This window comes from Ascaphus truei, chromosome 10, assembly GCF_040206685.1.
Source record: "Ascaphus truei isolate aAscTru1 chromosome 10, aAscTru1.hap1, whole genome shotgun sequence".
NCBI classification, from domain to species: Eukaryota; Metazoa; Chordata; class Amphibia; order Anura; family Ascaphidae; genus Ascaphus; species Ascaphus truei.
This window is the reverse complement of record NC_134492.1, coordinates 14,555,958-14,574,420: the sequence shown is the minus strand read 5'-3', so window position 1 is coordinate 14,574,420 and position 18,463 is coordinate 14,555,958. Positions and strand designations below refer to the sequence as shown.

Below are 18,463 nucleotides of genomic sequence, written 5' to 3'. Positions count from 1 at the left end.
AAATGGCACTTTGATTTAGGAAATGCTCACGTGATAAACTGGCTGTTCAAATAGGAACAGAATCATTGTTTTACCTTCTCACTTTTCTTTTATCTTGTTTATTCCAAAACGCCATTAAACAAATCTCCTCTGACTCTACATGTTCAACACCGGCCTATGAAATGGTATCAAACACATCGTTCGTCCCACTTAGATTACAGAAAAATCTAATAGGTTACCAATATAATTTGATACTTTAAAGATGCAATCCAAGCGATGTTTATTTTTATAGGTTTGAAGCAAGAGGTCTCCCCGTTAATTTCGGGGGACCCCCTGCTTCCCGAGATATTTGCCTCCGTAAGGGGGTGCCGGTAGATGTTCCGGCTGTGTTGGCGGGCGTTCTTGTAATGGGGGCTTCAAAGCTCGTGTGTCTCCGGGGGCCAATAGCAAGCAGGAATGTCATCGCTTGCGGCTTTTTATTAGCCTATGGCCAGGACCTTGAAGCAGCACTGAGATACCGGCACACCCTAGAGAAGGAAGTGTCTTCGGAAGCAGGAGGTACCCGGAGCTGAGCTTAATGGTGTTCAGCTCCGGAGACCCCCTGCATCAATGCTATTTTATTTTTATTTTTTTATTAAACACTTTAACTGAGATCTGGGGAGGAGAAAAATGTGCTTTTAAAGCTGCAGACCAAGCAATATCCTAGATGTGTGTTTTTATTAACAAATCAGTTCTGTACTATGAAAAAATACTTGTACTTTTTTTTTTTCCTTTTAAAACAACTCTGAATTAAATATTTAATGTATTATAACGTAACAAAGCATTTTCTGTTCCTATAGCAACCATTTACACAGTCGCATCCCCTTCCTCTTCTGAAACAGGCTCTGGCACACCCCTTTTTGAGCCCTGCCCTCTCTCTAGCAGTGCACTAATTGTATCTAGTGACTGCCTGGTCACATGATCTTCCCCACAGAACTTTTCCATATTAATATGCAAATGCCTTCCACTGACTGCTGAATACTCCCCGGTCGCCACTTAGTGAGCCCCCGAGCCGAATATTTGTCGATTGATCACAGCAGAACGGATCGATCAGCAACGTAGCTAATTACTTATCATTGTGTAGATTGTATTGATGCACATACTGTATTAAAGGGGGGGGGGGCTGGGGATGACAGCTTGGACTGCTGCTTTATGGGACTGAACATTCGCCCTTGGAAAAGGAAGTGCCACAGACCAAAATTATCCCAACGTTTAAAAAAAAAAAAACTCTTTATCCTTTCTGAAAACATTGAGGTTAAGTATATTTATATTTCTAATTGTCTGATGGCAACAATCACAGATATTTAAACAATTAGACACCTCAGTACCTTTAGTTTACCTTGTTCCTCCGTGGAATGCGTTGAGAAATAAATCCAGCTTTTGAATGAATTAATTTCTGTGGGTTTTTTTTTTTAAAGTCTCCTTTTCTGTGTATTTTGAGAATGAACATGGTAGGAGGCACGATATTGGGGACTAGCACCGCAGTAAATATTCAGGGTGTCGCATTCTGTAACATATTTACTTTGCTTGGTTACAGTTGAAATTGTGGATTCTGTGGAGGCTTACGCGAACATGCTGAGAAATATCTTCGACTTCAGTGCCTTAAAAGAACTACTTTCCAGCCAAAACAGGCTTAAAATCCGACTTGACGCTATGCATGGAGGTAAGGCATCTGGGAGGATATTTGCTATTGGCAAAAAATGACAAATACAATTCCAATTTTGGTTTGTAAAGCAGAATATCGTGATTTTTTTTTATTTGCTGTATGCTATACGGGGGAGGGTTTTTGTCACTTTTTTTTTTTAACCCACCATAACTTATTTAAGATGTGGTTGAAACGTATCCCAGCTTGGATATGCAAAACCAGTATAACCAGCCTCTCTCACTGATGGCACCCATAAGGTTTAAACAGCTGTCTGGGAGTAGGGTTACTGGCAATGCACTTTAACCCAGGCTGTGGTGAAAAGCTGTGTAATACGGCAGGAATAAGTTTATAGGTGTTCATGTCAAAATTGATTTGAAGCAAAAAGTGACACTGGGTGCTCATTTGCATGTCATTTCCCAGAATCCCTGGCTGCAGTGGAAGCACTGTATGCTAAGAGACAGTGGTGAAAAGCAGGGCTGCAGACCTGTCTGAGTGTGCTCAGAAGTGATAGTATTAATTTGCTGTTTTTTTCTTAGTAACTTTCTTATACCATTCTTAAATTAAGACATTTTAGCTAATTATTTATTCCAATGTCCGGATCCAGAATTCCTCACTCAGGGTCTTATTCTATATCCGCCAAGGCATCAAATCATGCAGTTTTCCCCATTGAAATTTGGGGAACTCTTGCCGTGAAACTGCCCAATTGGCCACTTTGGTTATTCTACAGTATATGCACCCGTCTATAGAGTTATTTGCTATAGAAAGAATGTGGTGAAAAACATACATATATAAAATATCCCTTCAAGCAGCTGTACAGATATCAGCATAATGTGTTTAACAGAAATGTGTCTGCAATCGGTGTTTTGGCTTGCAAGTTGCAATTAAAAACATGGAAAGTATTTTTAAAACTTGTGTATAGTGATAGTACCCTAAGTAGCATTCGCAAACCCTCCCCTCACCGAAGGAAAAAAAAAATACAAGTTTATATCACAATTTGTGATAGCGGCAGATTATCAGTAGAAACATATAACCACTAGAGAGTGGCTGTGCAGGGTAAGGGACCCGCGTCACTTTGGTCTGCCTTCTTGGGCTGCGGCCAGGTTGATGCTGGGCGCACGCGCACAGCGCGATCAAACACAATGCTACGTTGCCCGTGAGCGCACGGTGCTCAGCTGTTTGCAGAGACAAGTAAATTTGTTTCTGCCGCTCGCTGTCGCGTCATGTGAGCCATTCGCCCAATGAGGGCGAACCAGCTCCGTGGCGCCCCCCTGAGCGCGCAACTGGCTGGCCACGAATCCCCCAAGCAAAATGAGCGCTGAGTGCTCTCATTCACCCTCGCCGCAGCCTTAGGCCTGGGACAAAGTACAGGCATGCACGCGTGACATCACGCGCGCCTGTACTTGCCGAGATCGGTGTCATGCTGGGTTGAGCGATGGAGGGCGTGCCGGGGGACGTGCCCGTGACGTCACATGAGTGGTTCGCTCTCATTGACTGAACCGCGCAGGTGACCCGGCCGTCCCGCGGCAAAAACAAACCAGTTCCCCGAACGCATCGCCCACCTCGGTGCGCACTATGGACACGCACATTGGCTTCCATTGGTTTGTATTTGGCACGAGCGTTGTCGCTCCCGCCATCGGATCCGCTATGGACTCGGCCTCGGCGAAGTGGTGGAGTAATTGCTACTATGTAAGATAATCCTAATAATGACTGCATACCTTCAACACAGTCACAGAGTAGTTGGTGCATCTGAAGCCTGCTGTTATGGTAACATTGTCTCCAGATTACCACACTCGATTCACACAACCATACTTAGTCATTTTGGGTAGTTAACACATTGTTTGAGCTCCTCTACTGAGGGTTTAGGACAGATGACCATGGCCATTTGGCCGCCAGGACAGTTGGCTGCCGCAGATGACCCAGGGAGTCTGAGAGATTTTGAACCAGTTTAGGTAATGCCGATAACTACAACCTAGGACCCAAATCCTAAACCTTGCGGCAAAGGGTCGGCAGTGAAACAGCCATGGTGAATTGCTCCATAGTGGCTAAACAGCCACGGTGAATTGTCCCATTTCTTCCACTGAAGTATTTGGCCCTACACATTTCAGAAGAACTCCAATTCTTCTTTATAATTGTACAGCAGGCACGTTTGTTGTTCGTATGTTCATGAAGTTTGTGTTTTTGCTAAACCAGTTGTTGGACCATATGTCAAAAAGATTCTGTGTGAAGAGCTCGGTGCTCCTGCAAACTCGGCAGTTAACTGCATACCTCTAGAGGATTTCGGTGGTCACCATCCTGATCCAAACTTAACCTATGCTTCAGAGTTAGTAGAGACCATGAAAACAGGAGAGCACGACTTCGGAGCGGCATTTGATGGCGATGGGGTAAGCTGTAATAAATATTGTGGGGAAAAAATCCCTTCTTTTCCCAAGTTAAATTATCAATGTGATTCCCAGCCATATGATTAAAAGTTGGGAAACAACCAATTATGGTTTAGTGAGTCATTTAAATGACAGAACCACAATTGGTTACTGTCTCTTGTTAGCATGCCTGGCTCTTTATTCTTAATGGTAAAAAGACCATTTGTAACACTACTTGTTATTGAATCAAAAAGAGAATAGAACAGAGTTGTGGTTATGAGTGTATTAAATTTAGCTGCTCACGTGAACTATAATTGAGCCTTGTTGCTCTCAGACTGCATCATCCTTTATTAGAATGGAAAAATGGATCTGTGTAGACCGCATCCAGCAGAGTAATTTGGAGGGCGACAGGAATGTCTAAGAATGCCTGATCATAATCACTGTAAGATGCTAATATTGAACAAACTACCATGTCAACAGCCCGCGTTTGCTGTATGCTTTTCTAGCATTTTTAAATATAGCACAAAGCGTTTCAACAATTTAGTGGCTGTTATTGTAGCCAACACCCGTGTTATTTTAAAGCACATGGGCGATGTCCACATACTAATACCAAGCATCTTGAAGTGCATTGGGGCTCTTTGAATTTCTGTACCATACATCTTATGGGAATCATTTAATGACATATAGAATCAAAAATAAGTACTTCAGTATTAGGTGATACCTTTTTTTATTTGGACTAACAATTTATGTCATAGGACAAGCTTTCGATCGTTTTCCTCTCTCCCTCATGTCAGCAATACTGGTTAACAAAGGAATCTATGTTAATCAGTATTGCTGACCTGAGGAAGAGAGGAGTACTCTCGAAAGCTTGTCTTATGAGATAGCTTTTTTTTATTTGGATTAACAATTTATCACCTAATACTGAAGTACTCATTTATTCTGCACTATCGCAACTGGACTAACACGGCTATTTCCGTTTGATATATAATCAAAAACAAATAGTCGATACCATTCTGTGGCTAACGAAATGCTTTTATTTGTGCGAGCTTTGGAGATACACTGATCTCTTCTTCGGGCGATGTTACAATTGATTAAGCCAAAAAAACTTTCTTAGAAACAAGGCAACTGGAATGTTATCTGTGTCTGAAGCGTACCCCTCCCCCCTGTGAAGTATGCGATTTATGAATTACGGGTTTAAATGGTCCCTGAATGCTTGTGATGTAAAGGAATGCGTGTGTATGTGCATGTGTGTGCACATGCACATTCACACACACATGCATTCCCTTACATCACAAGCATTCAGGGACCATTTAACACCTTAAGTCATAAATCGCATACTTCACAGGGGGGAGGGGTACGCTTCAGACACAGATAACATTCCAGTTGCCTTGTTTCTAAGAAAGTTTTTTGGCTTAATCTATTGTAACATCGCCCGAAGAAGAGATCAGTGTATCTCCAAAGCTCGCACAAATAAAAGCATTTCGTTAGCCACAGAATGGTATCAACTATTTGTTTTTGATTATTAAGCTTGGCTAACAAGGTACAGATACCTCTATGTAGAGGTATCTGTACCGTGTTAATCGAGCTTAATAATCAAAAACGAATAGACGATACCGTTCTGTGGCTAACTAAATGCTTTGGACACATGGCGGTGGCCTAAACCGAGACTGCAGGCTATATATATATAATTTATTTAATATTTTTTTTTCTTCTTCTTTAGGATCGTAATATGATTCTTGGAAAAAATGGGTTCTTTGTAAACCCTTCTGACTCTGTTGCTGTGATTGCTGCCAATATTTTCAGTATTCCCTACTTCCAGCATACTGGTGTTCGTGGGTTTGCTCGGAGCATGCCCACCAGTGGAGCCATTGATAGGTAGGATCAAACGGCTGATTGTAATGACACTCCTATTATTCATTTAGGTTCTAGTAGTTCCTGCCCACGGACGTGAGGGAAAAACTAATATTTGCCCAGCTGACTGCAGATCGGAGTTAGCTTAAAATATCTTTAGAATGCACACTATACAGACCTGTTGGACTGTATGCTTATTTGACTGTTGGTCATTTGTAATAAGATTTAATTAATCAGACCGTATAAAATGAAGGTAAAAAGAGTGAGATGGGCTAGCGTTTTTATTTATAGATTTCTATTTTTATAGAGCGCTATTCATGATAGCACAACATCAGCACAAACCAAGCATGTCCCAGAAAACTTGCAATCAACTTTTTCAGTGACCTGTCTTATAAGGCTGTCTCACATTTTAATCTGGTCTGTAACTGTTACATAAGCCTATAATATGCATCTTCTCTAACTGTGCATGCAATGTATTTTATATAATGTATACCCTGTTCCTTTATGTAACTGTATTTGTAACCATGTATTATTTGCCATATTAACTATGCCCAGGACATACTTGAAAACGAGAGGTAACTCTCAATGTATTACTTCCTGGTAAAACATTTTATAAATAAATAAATAAATAAATATTGCACACAGCGTAGGATCTCAGGCATGGGCCTTACCCAGTCCTCAGTTATCCGACACAATGCGTTACTCAAATTGGCGTTGTAAAGCGAAACGTCTTAAAGCGAAACACGTTTTCCCATAGGAACACTGTTTAAATGAAAGGTTCCGTTCCTGAAGGCATTTTTAACACTAGAATACACCAAATATTTTACGCAGGCAATGAGATATGCAGCACACACATAAATTATATAGTGTATATACTGTATTATATATATATATATATATTATATATTATATAGTATAATATAATATATATAGGATATACACATAAACAACTTTGAAAAGCGTCGTAAGAGCGATGGATAAGCCGTTTTGGCGTTGTAAAAATGAATATAGGTATGCATTGCATAGCGTTGGATAAGCCATTCGTTGTAAAACGAGGACTGCCTGTAAATGTAAAAACACATACAGTAGCATCATACAGTGTTATGAAGCAATGTGACAAAATATAAGAGAATTGAAAAGTTTTCCCATTTAATACTTGAACTGACTAGTCACAATTAGATATACTTTTAATTTTTTTATACATACCTCAAAGATAGAAAACCCATGAGTGTTTCTGCATGTTTTCCACCGGTTCTCCAAACCCGCTTTATACACTGCATCTTCACATCACACAGGATTAAGCTGCAGATAATGGTTCTAGGTCGTAAACATGTCCCATCTGGATTCCTATCCATATTTTACATAGACTCCATAGATCTCTTGCCTTCTGCATCACTCGGCTTGTAAGCCTGGGGCCGGGGTATACAGTGCCTTCTGCATCACTCGGCTTGTAAGCCTGGGGCCGGGGTATACAGTGCCTTCTGCATCACTCGGCTTGTTAGCCTGGGGCCGGGGTATACAGTGCCTTCTGCATCACTCGGCTTGTAAGCCTGGGGCCGGGGTATACAGTGCCTTCTGCATCACTCGGCTTGTAAGCCTGGGGCCGGGGTATACAGTGCCTTCTGCATCACTCGGCTTGTAAGCCTGGGGCCGGGGTATACAGTGCCTTCTGCATCACTCGGCTTGTTAGCCTGGGGCCGGGGTATACAGTGCCTTCTGCATCACTCGGCTTGTTAGCCTGGGGCCGGGGTATACAGTGCCTTCTGCATCACTCGGCTTGTAAGCCTGGGGCCGGGGTATACAGTGCCTTCTGCATCACTCGGCTTGTAAGCCTGGGGCCGGGGTATACAGTGCCTTCTGCATCACTCGGCTTGTTAGCCTGGGGCCGGGGTATACAGTGCCTTCTGCATCACTCGGCTTGTAAGCCTGGGGCCGGGGTATACAGTGCCTTCTGCATCACTCGGCTTGTAAGCCTGGGGCCGGGGTATACAGTGCCTTCTGCATCACTCGGCTTGTAAGCCTGGGGCCGGGGTATACAGTGCCTTCTGCATCACTCGGCTTGTAAGCCTGGGGCCGGGGTATACAGAATCAGTGGACCCGCTGGGAGATGCTTTTTCATCCTTTTTTTTTAAGATCATCGGTTTGAGCTTGGTCCACGCTGGCATAAAACAGGATGAATGCAGTGAATGCAGTGGGAATGGGGGACATGCAGATAGATACATGGGCTACTTTTCTTTGCTGTACTAAGTGTGATAAAGGTGTTTGATAAAAAAAAAAAACACGTTGTTCGGCACTATAACCTAATTGTGTATGGTTTGTGTACTTAAATGGGCTGAAAATGTATTTTAAAAAAAAAATACAACAATTTTGCTGCATCTGAAACCTGAAACACATCACCATGGCAACAGGGTGAAAATAAAGCTTGTAAAAAAACTATTTAAAAAAAAAATGATTTTATAAGCTCTTAACTTTTAAAACTGGATGTGCTTTATACGTATATATATAATATACCACGTAGGTGTATGAAACCTTTTTTGGGGGGGGGGGGGGGGGAATGTGAAGTAAAAACACATGGCACAAAATAGGGTGCTGAATTTGCAGCGACGTGCTATTAATGCTTATAGTAGAGTTCTGCAAATAATCCAGTATTTTCATTCTGTTCCCTGGAAGAGTGGCAAAAGCTACAAAGATTGCTTTGTACGAAACTCCAACCGGGTGGAAATTCTTTGGGAATTTGATGGATGCAAACAAGCTGTCCCTGTGTGGCGAGGAAAGCTTTGGAACTGGTGAGTAAGGGGCAGGGGTTCGCGGCCTTGTAGGAGCCATTTAATTAGCATAGTTTATTGTCGAATTGATTCTGTTCTAGACTATAATTCCAACAAATTCCGAACCTTGTCATATTTAGGTGTGGAATACGACGGCAATCATTTTTGCAGGCACAGTGAGGGCCTTGCCCAAAGAACTTATAATCTAAATGTTGCAGTCTGAGACAGGGAGATAGTGACATGCCCACGGATAGATGGAGAACGGACACCAGGATATGAACCGCGTTCTCTCCCGCTTCACAAGAAGGGTTCTCACTGGAGATGTGCAAAACCTTGCCACGATTTTGCTAAAAGGGCAAATATTTGGCCTTTGGTGATCAGGAGAATGTAGTGAAATTTACAAAAATTCACCTGGTGTCCTATCGATGTATATATGTTTTGCTTGTAGAGAGAGCAACACATACATTATTGATATTTCCCTCTCTGTACTTTAACAAAAAATGTTTGAATGTTGCCACTTTGGCAAAACATGTTATTTGGGAGAGAAACTGCAAACTCCACAGGAGTGTAAACGCTTGTACATTTTAGTTTTTTTTAACAAAATATGCAAAAATTCTTTCACAATTTGCGAAGATCTTTGTGAAGACGAACTATGAGACATTCACACAGCAATGGTTCTTACTATTAAGCTTCTCTTTCAGCCAATAAATGTTTTTGTGTTTTGTCCCTTAAAGCAGTGGGTGTTCAACTCCATTCCTCGAGCCTCCCAAACAGGTCAGGTTTTCAGGATATCCGAGCTTCAGCACAGGAGTCTCAATCAGTCCCTGCTTCAGCACAGGAGGCTCAATCAGAGCCTCAGATTGGGCCATCTGTACTAAAGCAAGGATATCCTGAAAGCCTGACCTGTTGGGGGGTGGGGGGGAATTACTCCCTCACGGAATAATAAATCTATTTTTTCTGTGGTACCCGTTGAAACTCTGCTGTCTGGTCCCTGTCATCAATAATGATGTTGTGTTTTATTACTGAGAGATTGAGCCTTGATAACTTGGAGGGGCTTCCGATATCTGTCAGGGATTGCCATTGAAAGTTAATTTAAAGAAAAATAGCATTAGCACTTCCATTTATACTAGGAATATGTCAAATAAAAAAAATATAACTTTGGGGAGCAACGCTACATCATCACATGAAAAGCAAATATTATATAGTTTATTAGAATGAAGGTAGCATACCTGTATACATTAGGAACGTGTGCAAGAATACCAAGCCTCTTTGTACACTTCCATTCCATATATATATACAGTATATACCTAGCAGAATGGAAGTGTACAAAGAGGCTTGGTATTCTTGCACATGTTCCTAATGTATACAGGTATGCTACTTTCATTCTAATAAACTACTGTTAATGTTTGCGCTTTTAGAGGAACTATTCATGCTTTGCAAAGCAAGGAACTAAATATTTTTTCAATTAATACATTGGTATATGTATAAATATGTTTTCCAAGGAGAATGTTTAAAGCCTCTTAACACATGATTGCACTGGATCAGCACAGAGAGTTAAGATGGCTGAGCAGAGGGAATACAAAACTCCTGATGCTCTGGAAAAAAAGTATAATTGATTTCCACTGGATATAAATATAGTCTAATATTTACAGCTCGTTTCAAGGAGTTGCTTTATTTATCCTAATATATCAAATCCTTTACTGTACAAAAATAAAAGGCTAGTTACACGTCAACAATGTGTGGGATACAGTATATAGTTTCAATCATTGGTTCTCAACTCAAGTTCTTAAAGTCTCCACACAAGGCCGGTTTCCATGACAACCAGACCAGCCGTAAATTACCTATGTATATCTTTATTTGTGTAGTGCCATCTATGTACACCACGTTTTACAGCAGTAATACATATGATATTACAAGAATAAGTGCTACATATATAAAAGTCAACATTCGGAAAAAGGAGTCCCTTGCCCCGAAGAGTTTATTTAAACTTATAGCAACACACACTGCCTCTTAGAAATACAGTTTATACAGAATGTAAGAACCCTCCCCGTGCCAATGTCAGCCATGTGGAAGTAATTTTACAGCCACAGTATTTTGATTATTAAGCATTTGAGATTTGTAATGTAAAGACCTTGAACCACAATTCACTTAACATAAACATGGCAACCTTCACTGCAGGGTCTTGTTCAACGAGACAGAGATATCAACTCAAACTCTCCCAAATCAGAACTTTGAGGGGTTGTTGAAGAAAAAAAATGAAATTTTAGGGAGAAGGTTCTGACTTCAGTCATTGGTACTCAATTGAAGTGAATGAGATTCACTGAAATCGGAGAAAGTTATTGTGATGAGCTGGTCCCTTTAAATCTCCCAATCAATACAGAATATATTGTTGTAAGCCTAAAAAAAAACAGATTGGCGCAAGATCTATCAGTCTATCTCAATGTCTTGCATAGCACATACACAGAGCGAACGCTTTTCCTATGCGCTTATTCGTGCAGGTTTATGCTGTCCTTATATCGCTACTTCCGTAATGTACAGGAAAATAGCTACACTTCCTTTGTCAATGCGGGATACAGGAGCTTGCAAGCAAGCACAGTAAGGCCACGTGTCTAGTGGCTGCACGCGCGTAACGGAGCGCATGACGTCACGCGCCTGTCGCTCACGTGAAACCTGCACTGAGGGCCGAGGTGACGGTGTGGCCGTGACGTCACGTGAGCAGTTCGCCTTCATTGGCTGAACCGCACATGTGAGTCGGCCGTCGCGCGACAATGACAAAATTGTTTCTGTTCCCGAGAATCGCGCGCTCTGCGGGCGGCCTCATAGAGAGGAGGTTTGTTGTTGGCGCCGTCGCTGCCACTATAAACGCGGCCTAATGCATGCAATGTATTCTATGGCAGAGGTGCGCAAACTATTAGAGCTGCGCCCCCCCTGCCTTCTCCCCCACGTGCTTGCGCCCCCCTCACCTCTTGTGCCGGTGTCAAATGCGTGACCCCGCAGCGTCATTTGATGGCGCGTTCACATGGCGACGGCCATGTGACGTCACATGACCTTGCAGCGTCATCTGAGGCCGCGTTGCCAAGGCGACGCGTCACAGCAGCCTTCTGAATCAAGGTAAGGGAGTTACAGAGGCCTCACGCGATCCCCCGCCATTTCATTTAAATGCCTCGGGGAAGAGCGCAGCGCCTCTGCAACCGCCCGCGCCCCCCCAAACAAATCCAGCGCCCCCCACGTTGCACACCGCTGTTCTATGCAATGATAACTGTACCAATGGCTTTATAACTACAACATGGACAAAACAAAATCAGCAATTTAACTCTCGGTTTGAGTCTGACCGTTTTTATCACCAAAATACATTTTGTAAACATTTGTTTTTTTTTTTTTTGTTTTTTTTTTTTTGCATGGAAAAGTTGTGATCATTTTTATTTTTTAAGTACTGCCAATCAATAAGTGTCACAGCTACATCTTCTAGTTCACCCTTTTGTGCCTCTTTAATGACAATAGAATTAGAGAGAGCCCCAGCACAGCTCCTGAGCAGACCTGCCTCTCGGTGAGATGTATTCTTCCCCACACCATGTATTGGAGCCTTTGCTGAGGGCTCAGCAGCTCTAATAATTAGTAATGGGTAACATATCTTTTGTCTCTTGTTGTTTTAAGTAGAAGAAGCTCCCAATGGATGGTTTAGCATTGTCGTAATTGGTATTTCTTCAGATTTCCACATGTTCATTTTTAGAGCGAATCCCAAACAATTAAGTGCTGGTTTAAGTCATTTAAACTCCTAACTATGGCTCACAGTATTATAGAAGAAGAATTATATTTTAGTTCTGGAACCAAATCAGACACAGCATTTTTTTTTTTCAATTTTTTTTTAATTCAATGAGCTATATATATAAATTGGCAGAACTTGGTTTCTTCTTTTTAAATGCATTCTAAAGCATGTATGTAACTGGGAATAAATGAATGAATATAATGAATACTTGACAAGAGACTAACCACACACATCCTTTCCTTTTAGAGGCAATAATTTAGAACTTTTACAAAAACATTATTTTTGGCGACAGGCTTTTAGAAGTTTAGTTTTTTTTTTCTTCTTTTGTACAGATGAACAAATTAAATTCAGCATTTTAGATGGATTTTTATCCTCCCCAAACTTTGCATGTGACCAGGACAGAGTGCTCATATTACACAAAGTAGCAATCCAGTTCTCATTTGTAATGTATTTTTAAAATGTTATGTAATGCAGCACGTCCAAACCTTTTCTTTTCTACCAACCAAACAGTAACAATTTCAGTGAAAGGTGTATGTCCTCGAAGTTCAAAACTGTTATGATATCCGATTTACTGTTGGTTACCTTTATAATACATACCTTACTTTGTATTTTAGGTTTTTAAGTAGAAGTCTCAATTTTCCAAGTTGGGCCCTGTGGGATTTCAGGGGGAAGTTTCTCTTTTTGTTTACTGACCGAAGCTACACATCAACAAAGATTTAAAAAGTTGTTGAGTGGAGGAATCAATTTAGGGAGCAGAAATAGTGTGTGACCATCTGTTAACCTGTGACTTTATTATGTAACCCATTTGCTGCCAGAGTGGCCAGCAATGCATTAAAACAAAATACATGTATATAATTGAGAGTAATAAAGGGTTTGAGAAAAAAAGAAATTGACTAAAAGTGATCAAAGTCGTTCATATCTGTTGGGTGTGCAGAGGTGAGAGTCTGCAGGTAAACATAGACACATGTTACTATGCATGGATACAGTGTATCTAGTTAGAAGCAATAGAAGACTTGACAAGGTTTGTGTTGGCTTCTATACACTAGGCTCTGATCATATCCGAGAAAAAGATGGACTGTGGGCGGTCCTTGCATGGCTCTCGATCATTGCTGCTCGCAAGCAGAGCGTTGAGGATATTCTGAAGGATCATTGGCAGACGTATGGTCGGAATTTCTTCACAAGGTGAGAACTTTTAGCAAAGGGAGCCTTTGTACCCTTTGGGGAGTGTGTAATGTATGTGTGTATGTCTGACCTTCTCCATCTTTTTCACAGCACTAACTTTCCTGGAAATGTCCTCTCATTAAATAAGTTTAAGCTTTTGGTGAATTCATTCATCGATGAACCAAAGTCAACGACATAGCACTCATAGATATTGTAAAAAGAGGGCTGCATTTTGGAGAGCATTTTTCACGACCCTTTTTGTTGCCTCTGCATGTGTTGTAGATATGATTATGAAGAAGTTGATGCTGACGCCGCTAATAAGATGATGAAGGATTTGGAAGCCGTGATGTTTGATCGTTCATTTGTGGGGCAGCAGCTTTCAGTTGGAAATAAAGTTTACGCTGTTGAAAAAGCTGATAATTTTGAGTATAGCGACCCTGTGGATGGAAGTATTTCAAGAAACCAGGTACGAGGCGTCCTAGCTTCTAGATCAGGGATGGCCAACTCCGGGTCCTCATGCGCCACCAACAAGCTAGGTATTGGGGATATCCCTGTTTCAGCACAGGTACGGAGCCACTTGTGCTGAAGCAGGATATTCCTGACCTGTTGGTGGCACGTCAGGAGTTGGCCACCCCTGTGCCAGACTAACAAGTGTGAACACACTCGTAGCGAAGCAATGTGTTGCTATTAGAGGTGGGCAAAGGATTCGCCTGGATTTGTATTTGCCACACATATTGCATTTATTCGCAAGTGCGAATATTCAAGAATTAGTCAGAAGATGAGACTCGGACTCTTCTTTGCTAACATCCCAAGTTGTTTATATACCACCCCAAACACCGCTTTAAATAACACGTGAAGAGACACTGTTGCACACAAAAAGTATATTTGGGATGGTATACTAGCAACTTGGTGCCCTCGGAATCTAGATCGTCTCTCTTGTGTTATAAACCTTTCCCAATGGTTAGGATTATACATTCCTTATTTAAGGATAATATCACTGCATTTTAAGAGTACTTCAGTCAACAGAAGTTTTAATATTGCCAAAAGAAACCGTACAGCACTAATTTGCTTTTCAATTTGTGTTTATTAGGGCTTACGGCTCATATTTGCTGACGGTTCCCGTATAATCTTCAGACTCAGCGGCACTGGCAGTGCTGGTGCAACCATTAGAATTTATATTGACAGCTACGAAAAGGAATCCCCAAAGATATATGAAGACCCTCAGGTAACTTCCAACAGGGGGTTATTAAAATACATGTATGTGGACAACAAGGAAAATATATGGAGTCTTCAAAGGACCGCTGCGCGTGTGCGTGTGTGTGTGTGCGTGTGTACGTGTGCTGCACAGGTAGAAGGAATGTTGCAGGTAGCAGCTTCTCTCCACCCCGTTCCGCTTCTTAATCCCGGCACACTGGTACATTGTCCCAGTCCTGCTCTTTCACTGGGAACTAGTGGTTCGCACACGAGAGGAGCGGGCAGTATTGTTCAGCGCACTGTGATTAGGCAGCTGAGGGAGAGGGGGGAAGCTACGATCCACGACACCAACATCTCCACTCTCTCTGCACTGGGGAGAAGTTGGGGACCACAGGCGAGGGCTGCCTTCCCCCAACGTTATCATGCCTGTTTTTCTGCCTTCTTCAATCTGCATAATCCAAAGTATAGCAGCGTGGTATCTGATGAAGGGGCCTGCGAGGGTACACCAGGACATCACGCCACCACCTCTACTCTATTCATGGGTCACACTAAAATGCACTAACAAAACCCCAGTCTGGCCAATAGCAACCACATGTTTATGTATTTAATACAATACAAAACGTACTATTTTCAAATAATTCATAATATGCAAATAAATGATCAAAAGCCGCAAAATTCTTAATATAAAGAAAACATGAAACATGCAAATAAATATTTAGTGCCTTATTGTATAAAGTGCGATAGCACCGATCTGTCGCTGCTGCATGGAAAGCCTCATTGACGCCCTATAGAATAAGGTCCATAGACACAAAATCAACAAGACAAACTTGCATCAAGTAAATCAGGAATGAGGACTGAAACCCAAACTGACCATGTCTACCAGGTGAGTGCCAACCAAAATAAAGCTACAATCCGCTCCCAGCTTTGATTTGAAACCCTCATTCTTTCACTTGCGGAACACACGAGGCCCGTTCTTGCCACGGAACACACGAGGCCCGTTCTTGCCACGGAACACACGAGGCCCGTTCTTGCCACGGGACACACGAGGCCCGTTCTTGCCACGGGACACACCAGGCCCGTTCTTGCCACGGGACACGTGTTCTCCACGCTCTGCACCGGCAGCATATAAGATGGCGAATCTGTTTTAATATTGGCTTGCTGACATTCAAAGCCCTACATCAGGGGTGGCCGACTCCAGTTCGCCAGGGCCAGCGTTGACCGTGCCACTGATTGAGCCACCTATGCTGAAGCAGGGATATCATTAAAATCTGACCTGTTGGTGGCCCTTGAGGACTGGAGTTGGCCAGTCCTACCCCACATAATCAGAGCCCCAACTATATGAAAGAGATTCTGGTTTCCTACACTCCCGCACGCTAACCCTAACAGTTCCCAGAATCCCCTTGACTTCTTTTGGGAGCCCAAACTTTTAGCCACGCTGCTCCCACACGTTGGAAATCTTAGTTCTGATAATAACTAATTGTTAGTCCCTTCCTCGCTGTTTTAGCCTGTGTTTTACCAGGATTTACCTCCGTGCTGTTCCTGAAGTAGCAGATTTCATTGCGATCAATGAGGAATGTCGGGAAGACCTCCAATATTGCAACCTCTACATTTAATCTATTGGAGATAATTGCAGTCACAATGTGTTTCCAAATATAAGGATACAAACTATTTACTAACTCCATGTTTTTTTTGCAACTTTCCACCGATTCCTAACCCCCTGCATATTTATAAGATGCAGCGTTTACAGTCAATCTTTAATCCTTGGAACATGAGGAAGACATTGTGGTTTGAAACTAGAATTTCAATCAAATTTTTGTGTCTCGTACCTGGATGGATTAAACCCAATAAAACTCCCATACACACCACACATTGCAACAATCAATACACACGTGCGTTTATATAGGTCGTTTTGGTATAGAAAAGCACTGGATTTAAATCCTAATGAGTTCTTAATTGATAATGTCTTTCTCATGTTCTAAGGATATTGTCTCAGTATTGTTGCCAAAAGTGAATTCCTTCACTTGCTTTGTTGTGGTTTTTGGCTTTTCCTACTGTGACACACAGAATGGGCCCAGTAAAATACATTTTGAAAACCAGTACTATTTTCACTATTACTTAACCCTTTGGAAGTTTAGTATAACAAAAAAAAAAACAACCATTTGTACAATAACTCCATAAACTAAAATAGCAGAGAAGGTGCTATGTAACTTATATTTGATTCCCATTCCTTTGTCTCAAAGCAGGAGCACTATGAGACTTGTATGTATCTATCCTTTATAAAATACATACCTGCTTATGGGGTACTCGGCAGCATTCACTGACATAGAAGGGTATATACAGAAGATATATACATACTGTTCTGACTCATGCACCGTGTGGTTAGTGAGTAGAGGCAGGCAGCTTAACTCAATCCCTTTTCTATGCAAAGGGAGGCCTCTTATTTCTGAAATGTTTATTGGGGCACAAAGCAGAAATAAAAGGGGGGAAAAGTACTGAAGGGATACACACTTTGGGAAGGGAACTGGGAATAGGAAATAGTAGTGGTGATAGGGATAGTGATGGCACTAGGGATAGGCAAATAACAAAGCTTTACCAGGAGAGCTGAGGAATGAGACCTGAGCAGCATTCAGGCATGTACTGAAAAGACAGGATAGGAGTCAGACAGAGGAAAAGGAGAAGGACTGCACCAAATAACAAGGGGAGGAGAAGCAGCCAAAGTCAGAGAAGACAAAAGGAGGGTTGCCAAGACAACAGGGGAGGAACCAGGAAATTCTGGGATAGGGGACCCACACACATACAGCAAAGGCTATGGTTCCCACAAGTATTTTTAGGTGGGATATTCTGCGTTCGAACGTGATCTGTTTTGTTATCAGTGGGAGCAATGAAGTCTGCTACATCTGTATATATCACAATACTTACATTTTTCTTGTTGCTAAATATGACCAATCTTTTCACATTACGTTGCTGGCCACTCTTTGCCTCTAGCCAAGAGGTTAAAGAGTGGTAGAAATAATTGAGTGCAAACTATTTTTACATTTGCTATGCCAAGTTCTTTACAAACAGAATGCACATACGCGCCGAGTGACGAGTATTAATACATCTATTACTTTCCCCAAGGTCATGCTGGCACCACTTATTACCATCGCACTTAAGATGTCCAAGCTACAAGAAAGAACAGGCCGCACTGCTCCTACTGTCATCACATAGCGGGAGGAGAAGAATGAAACAGAACAAATGACCCCATACCTGTCACCATAGTCTCCCGTTCCCGTGCAGTCTGTACTAATAAAGTATGTCCGTTACCACTCTGTATGTACCGATAATGTGAGCTGATAAAAGTACAGATATTTGGATTATGGTTTGCAGTTGTGTTTTTTTTTCTTATTACATAGTGTCTTTGAAGGTGCAAAAACAGTTTGCGGATGTTACAAAGCCAGAAGCAGCAACATTGTTTTATTTTCATATAGTAGTACAGGGGTGCTCAACTCCAGACCCCCCCCCCCCCCCAACAGGTCAGGTTTTAAGGCTATCCCAGCTTCAGCCCAGTTGGCTAAATCAGTGGCTCATGCTTCGAGCCACCTGTGATGAACCAGGGACTGATTGAGCCACCTGTGCTGAAGCAGGGATATCCTGAAAACCTGATTTGGGGGGGGGGGGTTCTTGAGAACTGGTGTTGAGCACCCCTGATGTAGTACTTCTGTATTAG

General features: G+C 42.0%; 1 protein-coding gene across 2 annotated transcripts in view; it reads left to right on the top strand.

Annotated features, from left to right (window-relative positions):
* PGM1 (phosphoglucomutase 1) overlaps nucleotides 1–18,115 on the top strand; it is a 55,338-nt gene extending 37,223 nt beyond the window's left edge. For both annotated transcript variants that reach the window (XM_075615924.1, XM_075615923.1), the window contains exons 4-11: nucleotides 1,556–1,681; nucleotides 3,854–4,044; nucleotides 5,741–5,895; nucleotides 8,542–8,657; nucleotides 13,449–13,584; nucleotides 13,846–14,029; nucleotides 14,654–14,788; nucleotides 17,875–18,115. In XM_075615924.1, the coding sequence (XP_075472039.1) occupies nucleotides 1,556–1,681; nucleotides 3,854–4,044; nucleotides 5,741–5,895; nucleotides 8,542–8,657; nucleotides 13,449–13,584; nucleotides 13,846–14,029; nucleotides 14,654–14,788; nucleotides 17,875–17,964 (1,133 nt within the window). In that variant the 3' untranslated portion in view covers nucleotides 17,965–18,115. The remainder of the gene's footprint in view (nucleotides 1–1,555; nucleotides 1,682–3,853; nucleotides 4,045–5,740; nucleotides 5,896–8,541; nucleotides 8,658–13,448; nucleotides 13,585–13,845; nucleotides 14,030–14,653; nucleotides 14,789–17,874) is intronic.
* Nucleotides 18,116–18,463: the final 348 nt, after the last annotated feature.